Source organism: Ylistrum balloti, unplaced genomic scaffold (genome assembly GCF_031769215.1).
Source record: "Ylistrum balloti isolate Yb309-2 unplaced genomic scaffold, AGI_CSIRO_Ybal_v1 Utg369944, whole genome shotgun sequence".
NCBI classification, from domain to species: Eukaryota; Metazoa; Mollusca; class Bivalvia; order Pectinida; family Pectinidae; genus Ylistrum; species Ylistrum balloti.
Window position 1 is genome coordinate 310799 of NW_026782050.1, and position 27644 is coordinate 338442.

The window sequence follows — 27644 nt, forward strand, 5'->3', positions numbered from 1 at the left end:
ATAAAAACATATCATGAGGATAAGAATTGCCTTGCACTTGAGGGACAGTCTTGACCTATTAATGGTTTGGGTGCCTGATGTGATTGCATGATAGCTGGTGATGGTGGACCGTGTTGCTCAGAGTGCCTCCTCCCGTATCCCCGTGCCAGTCAGGGCCACAGGCCACACCTTGGCTAATAACAAAGTAAAACAACTGACCAAAGAACAACCCAAGCACATATTTCAGGAAAATGGACTGGTGGACACACATTCCAAGATTGAAGAGACCAGCTCCAAAGATAACACCAAGAAAGACAAGGGTTTTGAAACTTTTGTTATGACGGGTGACATGATAATTCGGACAACACAGAAAACTAGAGACAAGAGCAACAGAAGCACATCTGATAGCACGGACACCAGTGATACAGCTGATCTGAGTGACATAGGTATACACACCAATGCTGTTTTTATAGAGGAGAAAGGTGTCCAGGAGTATACAGAGGGTACTACTCTCAATAAAGACAATCAACGGTCAGCCGAATCTGGGTTTGAGGATCAGGATTCGGGGACATTAGAAAGAGACAGGAGTCAGGCCACTGAACCCAACAGTGTATCAGACTTGTCTTTAATCAGTTCTGAGGACTTGACAGATATGACGAGGTCACAGTCCTCAGCTGCAAGTACATCAGTTTCATCTGTCTCAACGCCTTCTGATATCAAGTCAGACATATCTGAACAGACAGTTCTACAATGTATTGTGGGGAACAATACCCATTCTTCAGATCGACTGATATCTCCAGATACTGAAACAAATAAAGATAGCGATACCTATAGTTCTAGTGAAGATGTGAAGGACTATAATGAATCAGAAAAGGACTGCGACTACTCTAAAATGGTCACCAGTAAAAGTGCCGAAAAGTTTGTACAGGTAAAGGGTAGTAGTCACCAGAGTGTACGGCCCAGTAAAAGTCAAGAGCTTCAGTCTGAATTCTCTCTAGTAGCCATAGATATTGAGGAAGATAATAAGGCATACTCATTAGATCAAATACCACAACATGGCACAACTAACTCCACAGCTTCACTGGAAGGAATCGGGGAGGGAGATGCAATGTTAACCTCCAGAAGTCTTGACAGTTCTCCAGAACACAAAGGAGACAAGTGCCATGACAAAGAGTTCATACCTGGGTTTATAACACTAGTGGATGAGGCACATATGAAAAAAGCCAAAACCAAAGAGGACAATGATATGATTGGTGATGGTGCTGTAAATAATAACTGTCTAGAAGGCTCACAAAATAATACGGGAAGTGCTGAGGTAGATGATGAAAAGTGTCAGAGATATTCATTAGACCCGTCACTTGATCCTAATCTCTTAGACTATCAACCTCTTGCGAAGGGTGTTGATCGGCCATCAGCACAGCGTCTTGCCAAACGACTGTATAACTTGGATGGATTCAAAAAATCTGATGTGTCGAGACATCTTAGTAAGAAGTAAGTATACATTACAACCAGTACATACATTCTGACAGTGGTACTGATCAACCATGTGTACATACATGTATATATAGAAAGAGCACTTCTGTATCAGCGACAGCTGTATTTGATACAGGTAATGACCAAAAATAACTTTCACTTTATATGAGGGCTGATTACATTACTTGCTATTCTCCTATATGTGAGTGTTATATTAAATTGGCATGTAACAATCACCCAGCCATGATGATAGTGTGTAGACCTTGTTTTATACCGTCCTTTTCCTATTTTCAGAAATGATTTTGGTGCATTAGTATCTGAAGAGTATCTCAAGTTTTTTGATTTTGAGAAGAATACTCTTGATATGGCTCTGAGAAAGTTCCTACGGCAGTTCTCTCTGATTGGAGAAACACAAGAAAGGGAACGGGTGCTAGCTCACTTCTCCAAACGATATATGGAAAGTAATCAAGGCATTTATAATTCTGAAGGTAATACAACTTTATCAAATGTTGTAGATCGTATTTGATAAATTATCTAAAGATAACAACTATGTAATTTTTCATGATTTATGTGTGTGATGGAGGGAGACAAAACAACTGAATCTGATGTAAGTTTGTAATGTCATGGTATGTATTTAAATTTATCTGTTTAATGTTTTGCAGATGCCTGCCATACACTTACTTGTGCTATTATGTTGCTGAATACAGATCTTCATGGCCAGGTAAGCTTTGTACAAGATTCTCTCCTGTATCAAAGACAGATTCTTAACTTGATAAAAAGTGGCTATTATGTAAGTGAAGACAGATCTTCATGGCCAGGTCAGCTTTGTACAAGATTCTCTCCTGTATCATGGACTTTACGGTATAAAGTGTGACTACTTGGTTACTGAAGACAGATCCAATATTCTCTCTGATACTGACATCTCATTTATATTTCAGAGTATTGGTAGAAAAATGACATGTGCAGAGTTTATCGAAAATCTGGCAGAGCTCAATGATGGTGAAAACTTTCCAAAAGAGCTGCTCAAAATTATCTACCAGAATATCAAGGCTGAACCAATAGAGTGGGCAGTGTAAGTTGATAATTAGGTCACCTGAGAAGTCTCGTGGTGACCTTTTGTGATTACCTTTTGTCCAGTGTCATGCTGCGTGTGGTCACAAGCTTTTTACCGTTTTGACTTCTTCTGGAAAACCCATGATTCTATTTTAATGAAATTTCAAACCTGATTGAAAAAATGAACCAGCTTTGTAAATTATATGGGGCCCATCACCCAGGGGCCTGAGGGATGTGGCCAAAAGTCTCAACTGAGACACTCGCTGGATATTAGCCCTGCTGAATCAAAGAAAAAGTATACAGTAATTATATTTATGAATTTCAGTAAAACATGAGACTTTCTTGAAATTACAGAAGCAATTTGACACGCTTGATTATGTACACCATTGTTTATTTATACAGTGATGATGACCATGATGAGGAGCACAGTCAAACGGAGGATCGCACAGCTACATCTCTAACGTCAGCAGCACCCATAGGTTTTAATCCCTTCCTGGATGTAAGTTCTCTCTAACGTCAGCAGCACCCATAGGTTTTAATCCCTTCCTGGATGTAAGTTCTCTCTAATGTCAGCAGCACCCATAGGTTTTAATCCCTTCCTGGATGTAAGTTCTCTAAATGTCACCAATTCACAGCTTTTCCTTACAGATCCAGTGATAGGGTCTTAACAATTTCCCTGATGTTCCTTTCTGTGTTTTGAGGTATTTTTCCTTATCATCAGTAGGATTAACAATAGTAGAGTCATTGTATTTGATATTAATCTATAGAATGTTAATTATCTAGTGTGTCATTTTACCTGACCCATGCAAAGTCACTGAATATAAAAATGGCTTTTATTTTCTAGTGTGTGGCTTTTATTTTTTACCTGACCCAGGCAAAGTCACTGAACCATGACCCAGACAAAGTCACTGAATATAAAAATGGCTTTTATTTTACTAGGTACCTGACCCAGGCAAAGTCACTGAACATAAAAATGGCTTTTATTTTACTAGGTACCTGACCCAGGCAAAGTCACTGAACATAAAAATGGCTTTTATTTTACTAGGTACCTGACCCAGACAAAGTCACTGAATATAAAAATGGCTTTTATTTTACTAGGTACCTGACCCAGACAAAGTCACTGAATATAAAAATGGCTTTTATTTTACTAGGTACCTGACCCAGACAAAGTCACTGAATATAAAAATGGCTTTTATTTTTACTAGGTACCTGACCCAGGCAAAGTCACTGAATATAAAAATGGCTTTTATTTTTACTAGGTACCTGACCCAGACAAAGTCACTGAATATAAAAATGGCTTTTATTTTACTAGGTACCTGACCCAGACAAAGTCACTGAATATAAAAATGGCTTTTATTTTACTAGGTACCTGACCCAGACAAAGTCACTGAATATAAAAATGGCTTTTATTTTACTAGGTACCTGAACCAGGCAAAGTCACTGAATATAAAAATGGCTTTTATTTTTACTAGGTACCTGACCCAGGCAAAGTCACTGAATATAAAAATGGCTTTTATTTTTACTAGGTACCTGACCCAGACAAAGCCACTGAATATAAAAATGGCTATGTGATGAGAAAATGCTGCATGGAAGCAGACAGGAGAAGAAGTAAGTTTTATCAATAGTTGTAATTCTTAGATAAAATGCAAGCAAAGAATCAGGATATGAATATAATTGTATCCAAACAAAAATGTGTGTTGATACTTCGTACATTTGGTTTATCCTTATTTGTAGGCTTGAATTCTCATTTAGATAATGTTATACATAAATCATCGTATATGGTTGATCTTTCTGATATTCAACAACATACTTTAAAAAGTTAAGTGTGTTTCTGACTTATTTGGTATTGTCTTCAGTGAAGAGTCACCTGTGAGTTCATGGTAGTATTTGTTAAATTCCATTAATTCTAGTTGATATATTTGTACATTAGTATTCTACAACAAATTTCCAGTTTAAACAGTCAGAGGAGAAAAAGCCATCTGTGTAAGAAGTATCTATGTTGTATATTTTCACCTGATAAATTTGCTTCTTTCCAGCACCCTTGGGAAAGAGAGGATGGAAGATGTACTATGTCTCTCTGCGTGATTTGATATTCTACCTCTATAAGGACCAACATGGGATGAAGAAAGGACAGCTCATACAGGGTTCTAACAATGCAATACGCATCCACCACTGCCTCGCCTCTAAGGCTACTGACTACACAAAGAAGCAGCATGTCTTTAGGCTTCTCACTGCAGATGGGGCAGAATATCTGTTTCAAACCAGGTAAGTGTGGTTTAATTTGAAACAAAAACATGTATTTGTTACTGTTGGTTTATAATAAAATATATTTTCAATATGAATTTGAGAACATTGTGAAAGGATTTCTGATAGAGGTTCAAAAACATGTGTTGAATAAGTAAGTCTGTGAAGGCATGTCTACACACTTTAAAGAAAAGTGAAACTTCCTCAAAATATATGGATTGTAAAGAACAGCAGGTCATATGAATTGTGGTTCTGACTTCAGTGACAGTCGTGAGCTCCAGGAATGGATTGACACCATCAATTTTGTGTCGGCCAGCCTTTCGTCCCCTCAACTGCCAGGTGCTGTGGGCTCACAAAAGAAGTTCCAGCGGCCATTGTTACCAGCTACCTACACCAAATTTAATCTTGTAAGTACACTTTCATATTCACTAGATTAGATATCACTTTCAATATGTATAGTTGGGATTCACTTGAGATAAAATTCAGTAGCCCAGGAGAGAGAGATTTTATAGAATGTGCGATAAAAAATCAAGTAGCCCAGGAGAGAGAGATTTTATAAAATGTGAGATAAAGATTTCAGTAGCCCAGGAGAGAGATTTTATAGAATGTGAGATAAAGATTCAGTAGACCTGGAGAGAGAGATTTTATAGAAAGTGAGAACAAAATTAAGTTGTCCAAGAGGGAGAGAATTTATAGAATATGAGATTAAAATTCAGTTGCCCAGGAGAGAGAGATTTTATAGGGTGAGATTTCTGTATAAAACATGATGTTCCTTGACATTAAGATATGTATTTTACTGGAAATATCTAATGTCAAATGCTGCAATGCTAGGTATGTTTAAAGCAGATTGGGTAATTTACAATAGGTGACACATCTCTATAGAACTAAATGTTTACATCTAGTTACGATAGGTGACACATCTCTATAGAACTAAATGTTTACATCTAGTTACGATAGGTGACACATCTCTATAGAACTAAATGTTTACATCTAGTTACGATAGGTGACACATCTCTATAGAACTAAATGTTTACATCTAGTTACGATAGGTGACACATCTTTATAAAATAAATGTGTACATTTAGTTGATTGTTCTTTGTGTAGCGTGACCAACTGCAACGCCATGAAGTCATGTGTACCCAAGTAGAGATGGATCTTCAAGAGCATCGTCAGTTTCCTCCAGAAAAGGGTGCCAAGGCCCGCCTTATACAAGACTATTTGGAGAAGGAAAGCTTTCTGGAGAGTGAGGTATTCACTGACTGTAATTTTGATCTAAGCTACTTGCACAATGTTTCACATTGATATATTTAGCTCTCGCTGTTTCCTGCTTAATTTTTTGCTATTTGGAGATAGAATGTGCAAAATGCTGTTTTGTTTCTCTATTCAAGTCACATGATGAAATTAGGAGAGTCATAATTGATTGTTTCCTAATTACATGTGATATTCTTAGCAGTTCAGGCTAGTAAAGACAAAAGGTGTTAGAGGCAACTAGAGTATAGTGAACAAGATGTGTTTATGAAACACCATGCTCCTGGTTGCTAGAAGTTAAAATCACATGGTCAAAAATTTTATTAGCACCAGAAAGGTCTTGTCACAAGGAACACACATGCAAAATATAAAAGCCTTACCTTGTATGATGCAATAGTTATTATTGCCAGTGTTAAAATTTTTCAAATGTCGGTCATAGGTCACAGTCAAGGTCACATTGTTCAAACGTTTGGTACCACCAAAAAGGTCTTGTCACAAGGAACACACATGCCAAATATGTAAGCCCTACCTCTTACAGTGCAATAGTTATGGGCAAAGTTAAGTTGACAACAGAAAAACAAACAGCACAAAAACAATATGCCCCGATCTCTTCGATCCAAAAAGAGTATATATGTAAACTCTATGTGAACCTCAGCTTATATTGATTCCTTAGCTCACCTGGGCAAAGGTCAAGTGAGCTTTGGTTATAGTGTAGAATACAGCGTATATACAAGTCAAAATATGGTGGCCATAAGGCCAGACTGCACTATGTCATCTAGCATCCGTTATCTGTTCAGCATCAACATTTCCCCTTCTAGCAATTTCTTCTCAATATCCAAGAAGCTGTGGATACTGATATCCGGCCTATAGCAAGCAGGGATGAAGGGCTACTGACTTTGTTCAAATGAATATCTTTCACCCACTTTCACGGTCACAGGGATTAAATGAGTTAAACATCTTTAAAACATCTTCTGAATAACCATGAGGCTTAAGGTACTGATATTTAAGCAACTTGTGATCAATATCAAAGAGGCATTGGTTAATAGCATGCTGTGATGATGGGCTGTGATGATGGGCTGTGATGATGGGCTGTGATGATGGGCTATGATGATGGGCTATGATGATGGGCTATGATGATGGGCTATGAAGGGCTACAGAGTTTATTCATGTTAATTACCTTTTCTTTCAAGGTCACAAGGGTCAAATGTCTTATTTTGTATCAAGTTTATCTTAATAACCAAGAGGCCGAGAGTGCTGATATTGGGCCTGTAGCATGCTAACACAAAGGTTACCAATTTTAACCTTGAATGACTTTGGTTTGTATTGTTTGTCACAGAGGCTAAATGATCAAATATCTTCTAAATCCAAAAAGAGAAAGAAACATGATAATTGCCTTCAAGCCTAAAATTTCAATGATGTGTTCAAAAAATAACAATTTAACCTATTTTCAAAATTTTAGCAGTTAAATCAATTTGACTGTGGCCCATCTTATTTGTCTCAATTTTAAAGGGTGTTGGTAAACAACACTTGAGTGTCAGGTAAATGGTGCAGGCCTATTGGGCCTCTTGTTTAAGTTGTCTGACTTAATATTTGTAATAACCACAACATTTTATTTGGTCAGACTGTCTTTGTTGTATATTCACCTCTTCCAGTTCAAAAAACGACATAAACTATTTGTATTTTTGTTTTTTTTTCAGTTGAAGCGGTACAAGACTTACACTTACTTACTCCAGTCCCGTATGACTACCTACCCAGAGCTGGAGCCTTCCCTGGTAGAGACTGTCATTGGGGAGGATGAGGAGAATGGACAGACAGATGAGATGAAAGTCGTACAGAAACGACCGGTGCAACGCTCCCTGTCTGATAGGTACAGTTACCGTGCCGCTATCTATCAAAATCAACATGTAGAGTATGACATTATCTGAGTGAGAGTTTTGTGAGAACAAGGATAGTGCAATAATTATTAATCACTGTGAAAATAGAAAGTAATTGATTGATGAACGTTGATGAAAGATGAGAGATTGAAGTCCTAAGTGCTATAATGTGAGGAAGGTTTTATATGACTGAAATTCTTTTTGATATCAATACGGAAAATGACTGATTAACTAATGGCACAGGTACATGTTGGTAGAGTGGTACTTCTTTACACTAACTATATATATATATATATATTGATGTAGATCAACAACAGATTATCCAATATTATCACATTACACTGCATGCTGATTGCTAGTAGAAAACACTGCATGTTTATAAAGCTAGAACACTCACAATTGCTAGCTGTTGGGTCAGCGGTCATACCTAAGACATGTAAACATTGTTTAAACAGTCCACTTGCCAAACAAATACCAACTGGATTTGACGGTGTGTTACTAATTTGTATAGAATAGGGATGAATATATTTATTTACTAAATATAACTGTATTTATAACCAAACAAAGCATTACTAAGTATTTCTGCAAGAATCATGGATTTCAGGTCTGTGCATCAGAGGACCATGTAAGTTGTGTAATCAGGAAACACAGATTTCTATATATTATATAGTAACATTTCTATGGCTTAATTCATGTTGAATTATCATGTTGGTTACGGTTTCTGGGTAAGTTTAGCAGTGTCATTGCATTTACTTTGTTCAGCTTCTGTTTTTGAGATGTGTCAGTATTAAGGACTTCTGAAATCCATATTTCCAATCATTTTCAATAACTCTCCTGAAGTAATTGCTGACAGGGTTAAGATGTCTGAAAAATTACTGATGTATAAAAGTTCCTTATCAACAGTGTTGTTTATTACAAGCATTTACGGTAGAGGTTGTCGGACATCAATCGTATCTCAACTCTACAGCAAAATGTACAAAGTAACAGATAGTTTTTAATCATGGCTTTTTCTCTCTCACCAAAAGGATGAAAGCTTATATTGTATCATTTATCAATTCATCAAAGTGTTCACTAGCCTGGAATGAGTTTGTGATTTTTTACCAAATTCAGCACAATATATTATTGTACCAGGAATAATTATTCTTTGACCCTATAGAGAATATAGCAGTAACTCTTCCCGAAAATTTGTCCTACAGAATCTGTGAATAATTATAATGTTATAGTGTCAGTTTAAGATTTAAGACCAATGGCAAACATAAGAAAAAGGGTGAAATTTCAAGGACTTTTGTATAAACATTTTATGTAAAGAGAGAGTTATTCAGAAGACTTGAACTCTTGTTTAAACCTCTATGTATTATGTTTTCTCAATTGTCTGGTGCCCTTGCTATACTAAATTATAAAGGATAACTTGTAATTTTGTCAATGAATCGCTAATGTACACTGTTATATATATATAAAATTATACACTTGTTTTTCTTAAAAGACTGTTGTACTGATTACATATAATAAGCTTTGATCTGTGAATATAAGTTGTTTGTTTTGTTTGATTTTTATGTAATTTTTACTGCTTTAATTATTTATTAAGGACTTGATGGTTCTGATTTTAATCAACTTTCATTTTCCATGTACTTTATATATGATTTTGTCTTCAATATCTTTAGTGCCATTAGTTTTACTATAACAAGTCACAGGGTGGATAATACACATACATTGTACTCTCTTTAATATTCCATTTATCACATTCAATCAGACAAAGAAATGACTAAGAGTCAGAAATTCTGTACATAAAGTATATATATTTGAGAAATATATATCATGCGAAAAGATCTAGTCAGAATTTGTGATGGTACCCTGTTGTCTCTACATTAATGATACCCTCAATTCTTGTCACTTATATACTATAGCAATGAATTTGTTGCATTTTAGTTCTTGATGATATTGAAAAAAGTTTGAGAGGAATTCACTTATCAGTGTAGGTAGGTGGTTGTTGAGACAGAATCATCCATATGTACATAGCCATTTTGGTGTTTTTTTTTGTATTTGCCAGGAGAGAGGATATGTTGACTGTTGGTACCCTTGTCTGAGACATGGTATGAGAAAGGTTTTATTACAAAAACTTCATGCATTGGTGTGATATCCTCTGTATTTTCAAAGTTTTTGCAGACACAATCTAGAACAGGTGTTTGATTTTGCCAAAACTGCCTTTTTGTGCATTTTGTTTCCTGAAACAATGAAAATAAGCACTTACTTTCATTTTTCTGTATTTATTATATTGCACTCTAAATATAAACACAGTATATGTATACATACGTTGCCAGTTGAATTAACATTAACAGCAAATAATCTTGACTTAGCAATGGTTTATATAGTGAGAAGTTCACTGAGAATTGACCCAAATACTTCATTGCAGCAATGTCACATAACCTCATCACAAAGTCACTGAGAAACAACCTAACAATTGTACTTCACCGCAATAATATCCCTGAGAAATATTCATAATATAATGGTACCCAGAGCAACTGTTATTTCTAATAGTAGTTATCTTATAATGGTATCCATGGCAACTTGTCACTGACTTTAGTATGGTACCCATGGCAACTTGTCACTGAGAAGTAATTTGAGTATGGTACCCATGGCAACTTGTCAGTGAGATGTTACTTTAGTATGGTACCCATGGCAACTTGTCACTGAGAAGTAATTTGAGTATGGTACCCATGGCAACTTTTCAGTGAGATGTAACTTTAGTATGGTACCTATGACAACATGTCACTGAGAAGTAATTTGAATATGGTAACCATGGCAACTTGTCACTGAGAAGTAATTTGAGTATGGTACCATAGCGGCATTGTTGATCACTAACTACAGGTCAGCATGATATAGCAGTAGATAGTTCACAGCATGGCTGCTTGCTCATTATTTAAACCTACAGACATTAACTCCCAGCAATTCTAGACATCCCTGAAAGTTCCACACAACAGATTTTAGTTAACTTCTAAATGCTGTTGTTGTCTGATGCATTTTGATGAAATTAGAAAAGAAATGTGTTGTAAGCAACAATATGAACATATATCAATATAGTGTCATGGTAACAGTGAGAATTTACTGGTGAGAACAGATAGTAATGATGTAGTGTCATGGTAACAGTGAGAATTTACTGGTGAGAACAGATAGTAATGATGTAGTGTCATGGTAACAGTGAGAATTTACTGGTGAGAACAGATAGTAATGATGTAGTGTCATGGTAACAGTGAGAATTTACTGGTGAGAACAGATAGTAATGATGTAGTGTCATGGTAACAGTGAGAATTTACTGGTGAGAACAGATAGTAATGATGTAGTGTCATGGTAACAGTGAGAATTTACTGGTGAGAACAGATAGTAATGATGTTACCATGGGTAACAATGAAAGGCTAGAAGAGTTCTGTGCCAGTTGAACACTCTTTGCTGTATTCTGATTGGACATCCACTACCGTATTCTGATTGGACACCCAATACTGTATTCTGATTGGACATCTCTAGACAGTAGGTAATTAGCTGTAGGAAGTTGATATTGGATCTGACATGCATGGCTTAGCTATTTTATTTACTTTGAGCATGTTTGAGCTCTGAATTGCTTTTTTATATTTAATGATCTGAAGGTATGCCAAACCTGATTTGAGAATGTTTCTCAAAATGCCTGAAAGTTTCTGTATTATAGCTAGCTTTTATAACCTCTTCAAAAAGCAAAGGACATGTTTCTTCAAACAACTTATGCTGTATAATAAATCAGTGATTATTGAATTGAGGTTAAAGGTCATGGTACTTGGCCAGTAGCCTGCTGGGATGGAGAGAGGACAATCAGACATGTTCAATGAGTCACGTCCACCCAGGTTAGGGGTCAGCTGTTATCAACTTGTAAACAGCTTGTTTCAAGTTACACATATGTACCAAGAAGTTGAGGAATATGGTAATTGGTTGGTAGATAACTGAGATGAGGGGGACAGACAAGTAAGTCACAAATATTTCTTTGGAATTCTAGAAATATTTTGAGTTATAGATGACAGTAACTCAGCTATATCGCTAATTGTTACCATTAACCTGATATGCGGCAAACATTGCCAGTAATCAAATCTGATTAGATTGAACTGCTCCTCTTGACTTTTAACTGATTTAATTAGCAATAGCAATGGGTTAATTCCACTTAATAGACAGTGTTAGGACATTTTCCAGCACTTCAGTTACTTCTGTAGGAAGGATGTTATACTATAGTATCTCAGTTTGTATTCAATATGTTCTCAATGCTAGTCTTGTATCCAGCTGTTTATGTTATCCAAAAAACATATGAACTAATTTTAAAAGTTTATGTTATATTAAGTATAACTAATATATGTTTAGGAATGGATGTATAAACAATCATGTGACACCCTTTATCCGTCCCATTTGTAAACCAAACATTATGGTGAGATATATATATAGCTTTCATTTTCTTTGTTCTGGAGGTTTTATGCGACATATATTTAAAATATACTGCTTTATATCTTTTTAAAATCTTATATTGAAAATTAAAGCATTGCTCTTTAGGTAACTTCATAGAAAGTTCTCATTTATACATAATGAGATCTTAGTAATATTGGGAACATATAAGTCTATCTATACCTATCTGGAGGTATAGTTCACCTCTAACAATAGGATCGTATCATCAGATGTTATGTCGTTATCTGGTGTAATGTTAGCCTTGTAATGAACTTCTAAAGTGGAGAGTTTGTTCTGCATCAAGCAGGAGTTAAAGTTTATCTAATGAGAAGCCTCGTTTCTTGTCTATACAGATTATCTAATGAGAAGCCTCGTTTCTTGTCTATACAGATTATCTAATGAGAAGCCTCGTTTCTAGTCTATATTGATTATCTAATGAGAAGCCTCGTTTCTGTTCTATACAGATTATCTAATGAGAAGCCTCGTTTCTTGTCTATACAGATTATCTAATGAGAAGCCTCGTTTCTTGTCTATACAGATTATCTAATGAGAAGCCTCGTTTCTTGTCTATACAGATTATCTAATGAGAAGCCTCGTATCTGTTCTATACAGATTATCTAATGAGAAGCCCTGTTTCTAGTCTATACAGATTATCTAATGAGAAGCCTCGTTTCTAGTCTATATTGATTATCTAATGAGAAGCCTCATTTCTGTTCTATACAGATTATCTAATGAGAAGCCTCGATTCTGGTCTATACAGATTATCTAATGAGAAGCCCTGTTTCTTGTCTATACAGATTATCTAATGAGAAGCCTCGTTTCTGGTCTATACAGATTATCTAATGAGAAGCCTCATTTCTGGTCCATACAGATTACCTAATGAGAAGCCTCGTTTCTAGTCCATACAGATTATCTAATGAGAAGCCCTGTTTCTAGTCTATACAGATTATCTAATGAGAAGCCTCGTTTCTGGTCTATACAGATTATCTAATGAGAAGCCTCGTTTCTTGTCTATACAGATTATCTAATGAGAAGCCTCGTTTCTAGTCTATACAGATTATCTAATGAGAAGCCTCGTTTCTAGTCTATATTGATTATCTAATGAGAAGCCTCGTTTCTTGTCTATACAGATTATCTAATGAGAAGCCTCGTTTCTTGTCTATACAGATTATCTAATGAGAAGCCTCGTTTCTTGTCTATACAGATTATCTAATGAGAAGCCTCGTTTCTGTTCTATACAGATTATCTATTATCTAATGAGAAGCCTCGTTTCTAGTCTATACAGATTATCTAATGAGAAGCCTCGTTTCTGTTCTATACAGATTATCTAATGAGAAGCCTCGTTTCTGGTCTATACAGATTATCTAATGAGAAGCCTCGTTTCTGTTCTATACAGATTATCTAATGAGAAGCCTCGTTTCTAGTCTATACAGATTATCTAATGAGAAGCCTCGTTTCTGGTCTATACAGATTATCTAATGAGAAGCCTCATTTCTGTTCTATACAGATTATCTAATGAGAAGCCTCGATTCTGGTCTATACAGATTATCTAATGAGAAGCCCTGTTTCTAGTCTATACAGATTATCTAATGAGAAGCCTCGTTTCTTGTCTATACAGATTATCTAATGAGAAGCCTCGTTTCTTGTCTATACAGATTATCTAATGAGAAGCCTCGTTTCTGGTCTATACAGATTATCTAATGAGAAGCCTCGTTTCTGGTCTATACAGATTATCTAATGAGAAGCCTCGTTTCTGGTCTATACAGATTATCTAATGAGAAGCCTCGTTTCTTGTCTATACAGATTATCTAATGAGAAGCCTCGTTTCTTGTCTATACAGATTATCTAATGAGAAGCCTCGTTTCTGGTCTATACAGATTATCTAATGAGAAGCCTCGTTTCTGGTCTATACAGATTATCTAATGAGAAGCCTCGTTTCTGGTCTATACAGATTATCTAATGAGAAGCCTTGTTTCTGTTCTATACAGATTATCTAATGAGAAGCCCTGTTTCTGGTCTATACAGATTATCTAATGAGAAGCCTCGTTTCTGTTCTATACAGATTATCTAATGAGAAGCCTCGTTTCTGGTCCATACAGATTATGTAATGAGAAGCCTCGTTTCTGGTCCATGCAGATTATCTAATGGGAAGGCCGGTTTCTAGTCTACAGCTGTTTGTTTGTGCTAATGGAGTCTTGTGTCTAGGTATCAGGTTGCAAGGTAGATCTCACTGACATCGTGTCTTATAGGATGTGTTCTGTGATTCAGTCTCTAAGTAGCCCTTAGTGTCTTCTGGAGAGGATGTTAACATGGCTGGAGTGTTTATGGGGATTTTGACAAGCCTGTAGTGACTATAGGAGATGTTGACCAGCCTGTAGTGACTACAGGAGAAGTTGGCAAGCCTGTAGTGACTACAGGAGATGTTGACAAGCATGTAGTGACTACAGGAGATGTTGACCAGCCTGTAGTGACTACAGGAGATGTTGACAAGCCTGTAGTGACTACTGAAGATGTTGACAAGCCTGTAGTGACTATTGGAGATGTTGACCAGCCTGTAGTGACTACAGGAGATGTTGACAAGCCTGCAGTGACTACTGAAGTTGTTGACAAGCCTGTAGTGACTACTGAAGATGTTGACATGGTTCTTGTTTCTACTAGTGACAATGACCAGTGTGTTGTGTCTACTAGAAATCGTTTATGACCTGTAGTGTCTTTATACTTGTTATTATTAACACTATCATGTTTGATAAATTGCAATTGGTTTGGTATTTCTTTTTATGTTGTGTTATGGGGAAGTGCGAACTTCTTGTTATGTCACTGCTAGTTGAGACAGTTCATCCTCATCCTTGAGCTAGTTTCTGTATGGTTGCCCTGCCTACCGTTCTTCCATGGGCTAGTTTCTGTATGGTTACCCTGCCTTCCGTTTTTCCATGGGCTAGTTTCTGTATGGTTGCCCTGCCCACAGTTCTTCTGTGGACTAGTTTCTGTATGGTTGCCATGCCTACAGTCCTCCATGGGTTAGTTTCTGTATGGTTGCCCTGCCTACAGTTCTTCCATGGGCTAGTTTCTGTATGGTTGCCCTGCCTACAGTCCTCCATGGGTTAGTTTCTGTATGGTTGCCCTGCCTACAGTTCTTCCATGGGTTAGTTTCTGTATGGTTGCCCTGCCAACAGTTCTTTTGTGGGCTAGTTTCTGTATGGTTGCCCTGCCTACAGTTCTTCCATGGGCTAGTTTCTGTATGGTTGCCCTGCCTACAGTCCTCCATGGGTTAGTTTCTGTATGGTTGCCCTGCCTACAGTTCTTCTATGGGTTAGTTTCTGTATGGTTGCCCTGCCTACAGTTCTTCCATGGGTTACTTTCTGTATGGTTGCCCTGCCAACAGTTCTTCAGTGGGCTAGTTTCTGTATGGTTGCTCTGCCTACAGTTCTTCCATGGGTTAGTTTCTGTATGGTTGCCCTGCCTACAGTTCTTCCATAGGCTAGTTTCTGTATGGTTGCCCTGCCAACGTTCTTTTGTGGGCTAGTTTCTGTATGGTTGCCCTGCCTACAGTTCTTCCATAGGCTAGTTTCTGTATGGTTGCCCTGCCTACAGTTCTTCCATGGGCTAGTTTCTGTATGGTTGCCCTGCCTACAGTCCTCCATGGGTTAGTTTCTGTATGGTTGCCCTGCCTACAGTTCTTCCATGGGTTAGTTTCTGTATGGTTGCCCTGCCTAAAGTTCTTCCATGGGCTAGTTTCTGTATGGTTGCCCTGCCAACAGTTCTTCCATGGGTTAGTTTCTGTATGGTTGCCCTGCCTACAGTTCTTCCATTGGTTAGTTTCTGTATGGTTGCCCTGCCTACAGTTCTTCAGTGGGCTAATTTCTGTATGGTTGCCCTGCCTACAGTTCTTCAGTGGGCTAATTTCTGTATGGTTGCCCTGCCTACAGTTCTTCAGTGGGCTAGTTTCTGTATGGTTGCCCTGCCTACAGTTCTTCAGTGGGCTAGTTTCTGTATGGTTGCCCTGCCTACAGTTCTTCAGTGGGCTAGTTTCTGTATGGTTGCCCTGCCTACAGTTCTTCAGTGGGCTAGTTTCTGTATGGTTGCCCTGCCTACAGTTCTTCAGTGGGCTAGTTTCTGTATGGTTGTCCTGCCTACAGTTCTTCAGTGAGCTAGTTTCTGTATGGTTGCCCTTCCTACAGTTTTTCAGTGGGCTAGTTTCTGTATGGTTGTCCTGCCTATATATTGATGCCATTTATTTGTGCCATTCTTTTGTTAAATGTTTAGTTCAATTTATCATTGACTCATATAGTTTGATCTGTGTTCTGGGCAGTAATGGTAACACATTCTGTATAGATACTGATTTGTGTATCACAATTTTATCAGTGACTCAAGCTGAGTTGACCTATGTTATTGACTCAAAACTTTATCAGTGACAGAACTGGTGTTGATCTATGTTGTTGACTCAAAACTTGATCACTGACACAACCTGTGTTGTGTTGAGTTATTGACTCACAATTTTATCATTATCACAACTAGTTTTGGTCTGATTGTTATGGTGACACACAACTCTATCATCTTTCTGTGTTGATTTAAATTATTAACATAATACTTTATCAACTTTATCATTAACACAATGTGTGTTGATCTGTCATTGTGTTGTTGACTTGCAACTAAATCATTGACACAGCTGTTGTTGATCAGTGATGTTGACACACAACTAAATCATAGACACAGCTGTTGTTGATCAGTGATGTTGACACACAACCAAATCATTGACACAGCTGTTGTTGATCAGTGATGTTGACACACAACCAAATCATTGACACAGCTGTTGTTGGTCTGTGATGTTGACACACAACTAAATCAGTGACATAGCTGTTGTTGATCTATGATGTTGACACAGCTGTTGTTGATCAATGATGTTGACACAGCTGATGTTGATCTGTGATGTTGACACAGCTGTTGTTGATCTGTGATGTTGACACTGCTGTTGTTGATCTGTGATGTTGACACACCACATCCTTTTCTTGTGTTTGTTTATTACAGTAGATTATGTATTGGCTTGACTGGATGTTGTCATTAGATTTTGCTTGTATTAGCCTATATTGTATGCTATTAACAAAACATATGTTTGTCCCTAGTCATAAATCATTACAAATAAGTGAATATGTAGTATGTATATGAACAGACATATATCTATCACAGTATGTGTTTGTATTTTCAATTGTTTTATTTAATTGCTCAATCATAATTTCCGTTTATGAATGAATCTCTGTCTTTAGTTTGAGTATTTTTGTCTTTATGTTAGGGTATACATCTTGTGTAGTGTTTTGTTGGATCTTATCGTAAGCATGCTGTTGTAGTAAACTTTAGCATAAATAATTGTACTTTATAAAAAAGACAACACATGATGTTATTAGTGATCGATAGGTTGCATGACAGAACAATTATACATGTGTATTTAAGGGAGGGGGATCTAGAGGTATATCCGGGAAGCTACTAAACATACATTATCTACATATATAGAACAGTTGTTTCAGCATATATATATCTTCTCAGTATTTGTAGAATGTCCAATATACGTTTTTAGATACAGAATTTCAAAATAGAGAAAACAGTGATGTAGACATTAAAGGATGAAGTGTTGAATATTATTGACACTTGAAACAGTTTTACATGACCAGGTCCATCTATTAGTGTGGAATCAGGACTACATGCTCTGATAAGAAAAATCAATAGTTTTCAATTTAGATTTGATGTAGACAATCATAAATACTTGGGTGGAGTATTGATGTTTTTCTGTATTTTTATTTGTGTAAACAGTGACAAACCTTTTACAGGAGATGTTTCTTTAGCTATTGACACTAAAAATTTCACAAATCCTAATCCTTCATTACTGAAGACCTGTCTGTCATCAGATTAAATTTGTAATTCATAGTGTCCAGTGGTTTCGGACATGTGGTACAGGCTTTGGTAAACTTGTCAATAATAAGTACCAACCTTTATGATGGCAGTCTCCATTATAGATCAGTAAAGATATACTACCAAAGTACTGTTTTCACCTTCACACTGACTTCCTGTAGAAATGTCGTCAGCATTTCTACAACAGTAAGCTACTCAATGTTTTACTATTTAAGTTCTGTAGAATATCCTCAGTATGATTGGTCATTTGCTTATGGGTGTTTTAGTACATAACCCCAGATCTGCTTTTACTCAGCTGGTATGCATGTATGTACCAGAAGCAGAAACACACATATGTACCCACTACTAAGTAGAAGTAGTGGGTTTTAGTCAGATATTTACCCATCTAATATTATTTCAGGAAGGTGCTGCACATGATGTTCCTGTATATCTTTTAGTTTTTATGTTATCCTATAGGTTAGGTTTCACTGTCTTCTCGGTTTGTTGGTTCTTTATAATCTTTTTAACTTATGTATATATATTCATACACATAAAAGAAAATGAAATTTTATAGAAATCTCTGGTAAAGGTTGTTGACATATGGATGTGTGTGACATAATAACTGGCCTGTTTTTAGGCCGCATGTTAAGGATAGGGACCATGGACATTTCAGATCTAAAAAAAAATGTTGTATGACTTCTGTGTTGAGGGTTAAACTGGTTTTCAGTAAACCCAATCATTCTGTGACCTAAACATGTGACAGAGGATTATAAAATACCTCTGTTTATCAAGTTTGTATCCAGTGTCTTTGCATCAGTCTATACCACAATATATTCTGAATTAGGTCTACCCAGGGAAAATTACTGTAAAAATTTTATACCTCTGTTAAAATTTCTTATTGGAAGCAGATTTGAAATATGATCCAGTTATTGTTGATATAGGATTAGTGTAAAATCTGTTCATTGTTAGCTCTCAGCTGATCCTGAGGAACACATGTGAAAAAATCATTGTATCACTTCCTGTCCTGAATATTTTGAATCGGGATTCAAAAATTGATTGTCTCATTTTAAGGCCATGTTTTATTTGATTAATAGAAATTAAGCAACCCAGCATGTACATGTAGACCTTAGATATAGCTGAATACTATTACTATATAAAGGAAAATTTTGATATGTATAGGAAAGAAAATGAAGGTTTTGCAGAAGTGTTTAATAACATATTTAACTTTTTATGTTTCCGCAATAGGTACTTTTTTGTATTATTCAACTGCATTAAAGGAAAATTAGTGTACTTGAAGAGTGTAGCATCTTTCTGTCATCCATATGTCTAGCATCGACCATCTTCAAAATACTCCTAACAAGTGGCCTGAAGTGGATTTACTGCATATTGGACTGGTAGTTTACTGAGTTTAGAAGATATAAAGTTTGTTCAAATGAATATCCTTGACCTACTTGAAGGTCACAGGGATTTAAAGCTTGTATTGAATAACCCAGAGTAATGATATTTTTCTAGTAGCTTATTTGCTGTCAGCTTTATTACCTTAAAATTAAAGACATTTCTCCTATCTTCAAGTCACAAGGGAGAAATTTATTTCATCAATTTGTTCTGAATTAACAGGATGATGATGTTTTACCAGTAAAAGAATGAAATGTAGGTGTATACAACTTAGATCCAAATGATAATAGATAGAAGTGCTGTGTTTTACTTGGCATAACAAATGTTTAATACAATTGTAATATGAGTGTTATTTTATAAGGCAACTCTTATGCTACACATACATGCCAGGTTGCTTAATATCTATTATGTAAAAATTGATGCCTATCTATGGTATAATCTTCAGTGTTCAGTTATTTTAGAAATTTTGTTTTTAAAACACTTAATCTTGTACAAAGAGGATAACTCATATGACCCAATATGGTTTTTATTATTTAGGAATTTTTTGGTCAGACATATTCTTTGCAATCATTGATTGAAATTAAAATCTGGTTGAAACGAAAGTTTCTAAAAATCATGATTTGAAATTGTTGTATGAGGTGAAAAAAAATTTATATATGAGTATATGTTAAAACAATTAAGATATTGAGAAAGCAGAGAAACACCTCTTTTATCAACATTTGTTACAACCAGGGTTTATTGTGTATACTGTACTTTGTTTTAAAAGTGAAATCATTTGTTTTACTGGAAAACATGGATTTTATTATTTAACTGGCCAGCTTTGTGTGTTCATGAGTGCATTGGTTCCCATGCTTTCTAGAATACAATATTCAAGTCTTAATAACATGTTGGTTTGTGCGGTCTCTGTAATTAGTTTCATATATGAAGGCCGTTTGTCTGACAATCTGTAAAATGTATTTGCAATACATGTATTATAATTAATACAGCATATATACAAACTCCCAATTCAACATTAGCTACCAAATATTGGAACCCTCAGTTTGTAAAGGACTGGTCTTTGTGTTCTATGATAAGGGTATGACCCATCTCTGGAGCATCAATATCCTAAATCCTGTCTCTCTCTTCTATCTTTGTGTCTTTCTGGAAAATCCTCTTGGTACGTGAGGCAATTCAATAGTACCAATCACTTTGTGGTAGCAGAGTTGCCCTGAACATCAAATAATGTAACAGGTAGTCTATGTATTGTTAAATAAGGCAATGGAAAAACCATCAGCACCAGTGTTTTGAAATAATTACTAAATACACATATTTAGAAATTTCTTGTTTACAAAAGAATAGTCTGGGATAGCTGATTGGATATCAGTAAAATGGTTTGATGTATTTAAGGTTTAGGAGTTGATGTAATAGAGTTGGGTCATGTTTGTATGTTTGTGTGTCTCCTTCATGTCTCCTAGAGGTATGGAGCATTTGTGAGTTTTATACTGATGTCCAGCCCTGATCATGTCAGTTGTACTGCTCATATGTTTATTTTATTCCACCTGGAAGTGTGAATGAATAAATACCAGATTAAAATCCGTGTGTTTTGTTATTTTTTTTATATGATGTTATAGAATTCACATAGAAAAATCAAATTATACATTTCACTTAACATAGGTGATATCACAAAATCATGATTCTAAGCTCACATTTCAAGAATAGTGTAATAATGTCATGCACATTTGTAAATCCATCCTGTCACATTGTATCACATCATGTCTCATTCGATTCCAAATTAACGTCATGACTTGAGAACCGCTTAACAGATTGGGTTCGTACCCTCATCATATCATGATGTCATATCAAGTTCTACATTTTATCATAACAAAATGGTCATCAATTAAAGGGTCAAAGGTCACATTTTACATCTTCTGTAAATTCATCAAACATTGATACATTTGTGGGCATTCAGGTCTTGTAAACATTTTCTAGTTTATAAAGTTTTTTTTCCAAGCTTGTGTAAGTGTTGCTTTGTGTGGAGATGGTATTGTAGTTGTGTAGAATACAGCAGATTGACCTTAACTGAAGACCTCCAGAGGAGTGCTGACTGATGCTGATGTTCGAAGCCACAGGAAGGACAGTCCCCAGAGACAACACTTATGGTACCGGTTAAAGAGTTCAGAAGCACCTGATCAGTCTCGTATCCTAACAGCATTATTTATATACATGTATGTAGATTCAGCAATCAAAAGCTTTCAAATGTACTGGTTTTGCACTACAACATGAAGAACTTTATTTAGATATCTGAATGCACATCAGCTTCATCAGTGTCTTCATCTCTGTTGATATTGCACTGTAAACTATAAGACAACAGACTAGTGTATTAGTGAAACAAAATGAATGGTGTTGTTGTGTTACACCATATTTATTGTATTTGGTTTCAGTATCGAGGTCGATATAAAAAGTGACAATATAGTAATGAAGAGTAATGAAGGATAGATTAAAACCAGCTGTAAAAGTCATTATCAAAGCTGTGTACCTACTCCATGATGAAACATAGTAACAGTTACTAACAATACCTATATAAACTTTAACGATCAATTGTTACAACAAATGTATAAATCACAACAAATATTACAGTTAAGCTTTCAGTACAAACTCTGATTGTTTTTTACTCCTCATCCTTACTTGGTTCCTTAAGTACAGATTATGTGATGGATTAATGAAAAGACTGAGGATTTGCTGATCCCTAGATTAGAGACTTGCTGTGATAGGGAGATAAACTAATGGGTGATGGGTAGGTGCTTGTTGGTAACCATGGTGAACTTGTTACTAATATCCACTTTATATCCACTTTAACACCAAAGATTATTGACACAGTGTATAAAGACATACCTCAGGGATGATTTGTAAATCAGTTGTTTTTCGCTCATTTGAAACCTTTTCTCTTTTTTTTCTCAGTAATGCAATAAAGACAGTTCTGTTACTTTCCTCATCAGAAAGTAATATTATTTGGGGGTGGTATGTAAATTTTTATAGAGAACAAATTAGTTGTATAAATGAGGGAATGTTATATTGCAATCAGGACAAATGTCTTGTTCCTTGTTGATTTCTGAAATATTTTTTCATTTTGGACATTAAATATTTGAGCCTTATTTTTTTTAATATCTGCAATTTTGTTAGAGGTATACCACTTGCATTATCTTATTGACCTTTGACCAGACATACACAGAGGCCCACTGACTGATTATGATTGGTTTAACTTGGGATTGTGGCCATTTATTGACAGACTTCTGATCCTTTTTTCCTTCCTCATGAGCCTTGAAAAAGCTTTAGATACCCGTATCACATGTGCAGGTGATAGCTGTTAAAAAACAAATGCTGAAATCTCGGTACTTCTATTGTGGCCTGAGAGGGCTAACAGGAAGGGACAAAGCTACCAATCCTGGTAGGATAAAGAGAATTCCGAAGAAGGCATGCTTGAAATAGGGGTCAAGAGGACCAACAAAAAAATCCTCTGATCTTGCTTTTTATATCTGGTAAAATTAGGGATCCAGGAGAAGCTTGCCCACAATATCAGTATGATAGTTATGGGGAACCACAGGTATGTCAATCCTGCTTTTGATTTCAGTATAATTAGCGAGTACTGAGAAAAAATCCTTATTTATCATAAAGTCAGTGACCACAAGGAGTATTCACTTTTGATCTTATTATATATGATAAACTTAGGAAGGACCCTTTGTAGCCTTATTCATTAGGACAAAGACTTCAGCAATGGATTTGTTAACCCTTTCCTGGTCTCATATATGGGAATGGAGAGGAGAGGGCAAATCCAGGGACACACTTCTTCTCCTATAATCTATGTATGAGAGACAGAGGGATCCTCAGAAGGATTTAACTTGACCTAACATATAGAAGCCACAGATGACTACAGGTATGGGTCTGTCCACCTCTCAGGACTTGGGTGTGTAGGGGACTATAGGAATTGACCCAGATATGTCCTTCTTTCATATAAAAAGGCAGACTTCAGATAAGAATTTGCTACCTGTCCTAATTCTATTTGAACTAGTACATCAAAGACTACAGGTATGGATCTTACTACCAACTCTACTTTCATATAAGAAAGCCAAGAACTTCAGGTCTGGGTACCTGTCCTCCTCTCATAAATTGGTGGCCAGCTTGAGACCCAGATCTTAAATGAGGGTCCAAAGATTGTATACATTTGTAATGCCTTTCCAAATATTTCAGTTTGTTAAAAAAAAAAACCAAAATGGTAAAATATGTATTTTGAATTGTTTTTTTATTGTGTTGTTGTTTCTAAAAAAATAATAGATTGGTAATGGCTGTCCATACATTTCAATTAGTTTGAAAACCAAAATAGTACAACATGTATTTAAAATTGTTCGTATTGTGTTGTTCTAATCATTATCACAACATTCTTATTAGATGCTAACACAGGATGTGTATTGTGTACAGGTAACAATTTTTATTCTACAAGTTTCATTTCACTTCTGCGACTGTTTTATTTGCATGTCATTATCCCACTCCTTGTGTTATATCAGATTTTTAATATGATGCTTACACAACTATACATCTGTCTATAAATTATCTCTATAAACATGGTCACTTGGTTTCTGTTTAAAAACACCACTTCATTTTAATTTTGTTGAGTAATTTCAAATCATTATGAATTAAAGTCATTTGAAATGTGCAAAATTATTAACATGCACTAGTTGATTCATTTCCAACACCAGCTGCAGATAAAGTCTCACTGTAAAACATTCTGAAAGCATGCGTGTGATGGTTGTGTGATTCCCTTGGTGATTTCTAGTCTTGGTTTGGCTCTAATGTTTTAATCATTTCCAATCAAATGTCATTCTCCCTGTACCTGCATGTATTTTGTATGTGACTTACAATATGGTTTAATATTACCAGGAAACATTTAACCTTAACAATTGTACATTAAAAGATGTGTGAAAAAAAGTCATGATCGAGTGGTTTGAGTTCATCACATGTTCGAATCAGTGATATCACAGATTCAGTCTGGTTCCTAAATTAATGCATCTTTTATGAGACTTCAAAGAAATTAAGCAATTTCCAAATTTCATTGGAAATATTTCTTTTTTTAACTGTATCAACATTTTATCGAATATATCCAGGAGTTGTCATGGAGTCTGTATTCAGAAATGGGTAGCAGTTCAAATACTGGAAATATGTACAAGTATAAATAATGAGATAATACGGTAATATCACTGATTTGAATGTCATGTGTTGTGTGAAGGTTGATCTGTCACTGTTAACTTGTGACAATATCAGTGTCATTTATATTAGGTGAAGTGTGGTATCTCTACACTAGATTATTATTATTGAATGAGAAGATAATTTACAAAGAGGGTAACTAAATAAAAAAAACGACAATATCATGTCAGTTACTGAATTATCATTGACTTTAGTGCATTTGTACTTGGTTTTACTTTACTTGGCTGTGAGGATTGTAAGAGCTTGGCTCATGACAAAGTGTCTTAAAAATTAAATCTCAAAGTTTTTCCATTAAAGATCACAGAATTTCAACCAAACTTCATCTTAAAATTTGAAGAATGTCGTGTCATAGACGAACACTTTCATGATACCAGAATTGGGCCATTAATTATTCTCATACCCAAATAGGGACTTGCATGTTGTAGAAATTACCTAGATAGACCTTTACCAGACATTAAAAAAAGGTTAAAAGTCTGCATGGAATTGAGATTCCCATGAATTTTCTACAAATACATGTGTTTGGTACGAAAAAGCCAACACATTTATTTTGAACCAAGCTGAACATTTAACTGAATGGTTGCATAGGGCTCCATTTGGGACTGAAGGGCCCTAAAATTAGAGGATTAAAGATATATGTCTAGAGCTATCTCATCCTGACCAGCTCATTGTGTTTAGAATATAGCTTTAATAACCATGTTGATATTGTTATTGAAAAACAAATATCTAATGGTACATCTTATTTGTACACATACAGTGATAAATATAGCCCTTAATTTCTGTCTGTGCATTTTGTTTTTCATCACTGCAGCATGTTTAGTTTTAAGATGTTAATTATGCAAAAATAATTTCGTAAACTTTAATTGAAAGTATTTTTAATATAAAAAATGTGTCAATTAACCATGTTTTATTTTTCAAATAAAATATTGTAATGTGTCTTGATCATGGGTAGATCTTCGGCTCCCATCACATCCTGATCAACTGTCTGCCTAAACATACTTTGAGATTACCAGTCAATTGATCGGTGGTATGTCAAACACTAGTGCTGTTTATCTGACCTTGGCTTTGATATCTTCCACAGGGAAAGTGACCAAGAACAAAGCAATGACAACTATATCCATACAGAATCGGCCATTACACACTTCTGACTCCATCCACCTTGAGCTTTCAACATCATTCAAGTCACAAGAGTGTCATTGGGGTTATATGACTTGTCCTCGGATATTTATCCTTGTACAGCACTTTGTAATGTTCCAACATGGATACGAATATCATCTGTAATGTAACCTTTGACCTAGATATGACTGTTTGACCTTGAATGTCGTTTATTTCTCGTCACACTAACCTTTATTATTAATGTGTTGTACAACAATTCACCATAATTTATATAAAATTCAATAATCTGGTTGTTGAATGCAATATATTGTATATCAAATATTCTATTTCATTACCACATAGGCATCATGTCAACCTGACTGTCCATATCAGTAATCATTAGTATTGTACAGTATACATGTACTACAAAAAATACTATGAAAATGACCTTAATGGAGTAGTTTCAATATATATTGATCATGCCATTCAGCTGCTAAAACGAAGAATCCTCCCTCTCAACAAAGAACAGCATTGTAAGGTCATTTCAGATTTACTGGCATCCAGGCAATAGTAATGTGAAAAATAGGTTGTGGTCTTGAGCCTCAATTTGTACTCTTGAGCCTTGTTTTGTACTCATAAAATTCAGATTTAAGATTTCAATTATTGTATTACTGATTATGTATTAGCTAATGTAACATTTTTACAAAACATTGCATGTCCATTCTAGATCAATTATGTTTTCCACCAGTAATTAAGTTTAAAGCCTGGACCTAAAATCCAGCAAGTGTTTTCCTCCAGGATGTTTTATTTTTTTATAATGATGATGGGACACTAAATGGGAAGGTAAATTGTCCTTTTTACAATAACATGATATTGAAGTACCATGCCATGAAGATATTGTGTGATCAAAATGACCAGTGTTGTGTTCACTTTTCAATCCTTCAATGATGACAGTTCATACCAAGAGAATGACGGATCCCGCAGATGACTCATTTATACATTTAACAGTTTGTCATAATTGTCATCACCAAATTAAAGTTCACCATTACAGGTCATTTTGGTCCATTTAAAGGTCTGCAATATTGACTTTTGCAACTTGGTAGATTTCAGTCCTGCTGTTTGTACTGATCCCCTGTGGTATATAGATTTGTAAATAGCAAAGATGCTTTGAACTCCCATGATATAGTAAGGATGGGCTGCTGTGCAATGGATTGCTATTATTTATGTTTCTAATTGCATGTGTACTAAAAACAGTATTTTCTTTCCCATTAATCATGTATACATGCCCCCCCCCCCAATTATTTACTCATCACCAAAGTTGTTTATACAAGATATTGAATTCAAAAATTGACAACTCATTTGTAGATTCATACTGAAATCACATTCTTTAGATACCATTAATTCTCATTACTTTTATATCAACCAGTGAAATAGATATTATTGGTTGTTCAAGTTTACATGCAATATAAACAAGCTATTCTGTAGATTAAAAATGATTAACAGTAGACTTTCTAGTTAACTTCTTTTATCATGCGTCTTTAGGATTAAAAATATTCCTGTGGTTTAAGAAAATTGTATGGAACATCTAATAAAATTTATTTTTTACCGCAACTCGTGTTTTCTTTTTTTGTATAATCTACCAGTAAACAGAATACAGTTCACTCTTGTTTATTTTACAGGTGTTTGTTTTGATATAATCTGAGCAGATCTTGTAGGCTA

At 35.5% G+C, this 27644-nt stretch overlaps 1 protein-coding gene across 1 annotated transcript; it reads left to right on the plus strand.

Annotated features, from left to right (window-relative positions):
• Nucleotides 1-27536, plus strand: LOC132547276 (PH and SEC7 domain-containing protein 2-like). The gene is made up of 12 exons (XM_060211040.1): nt 1-1470; nt 1747-1940; nt 2115-2173; nt 2391-2524; nt 2908-3004; nt 4032-4113; nt 4542-4770; nt 5012-5156; nt 5854-5997; nt 7695-7864; nt 9919-9961; nt 25912-27536. The coding sequence occupies exons 1-11, from the start codon at nt 101-103 to the stop codon at nt 9953-9955; spliced, it is 2661 nt and encodes an 886-aa protein (XP_060067023.1). The 5' UTR covers nt 1-100; the 3' UTR covers nt 9956-9961; nt 25912-27536.
• The last annotated feature ends 108 nt before the right edge of the window (nt 27537-27644 follow it).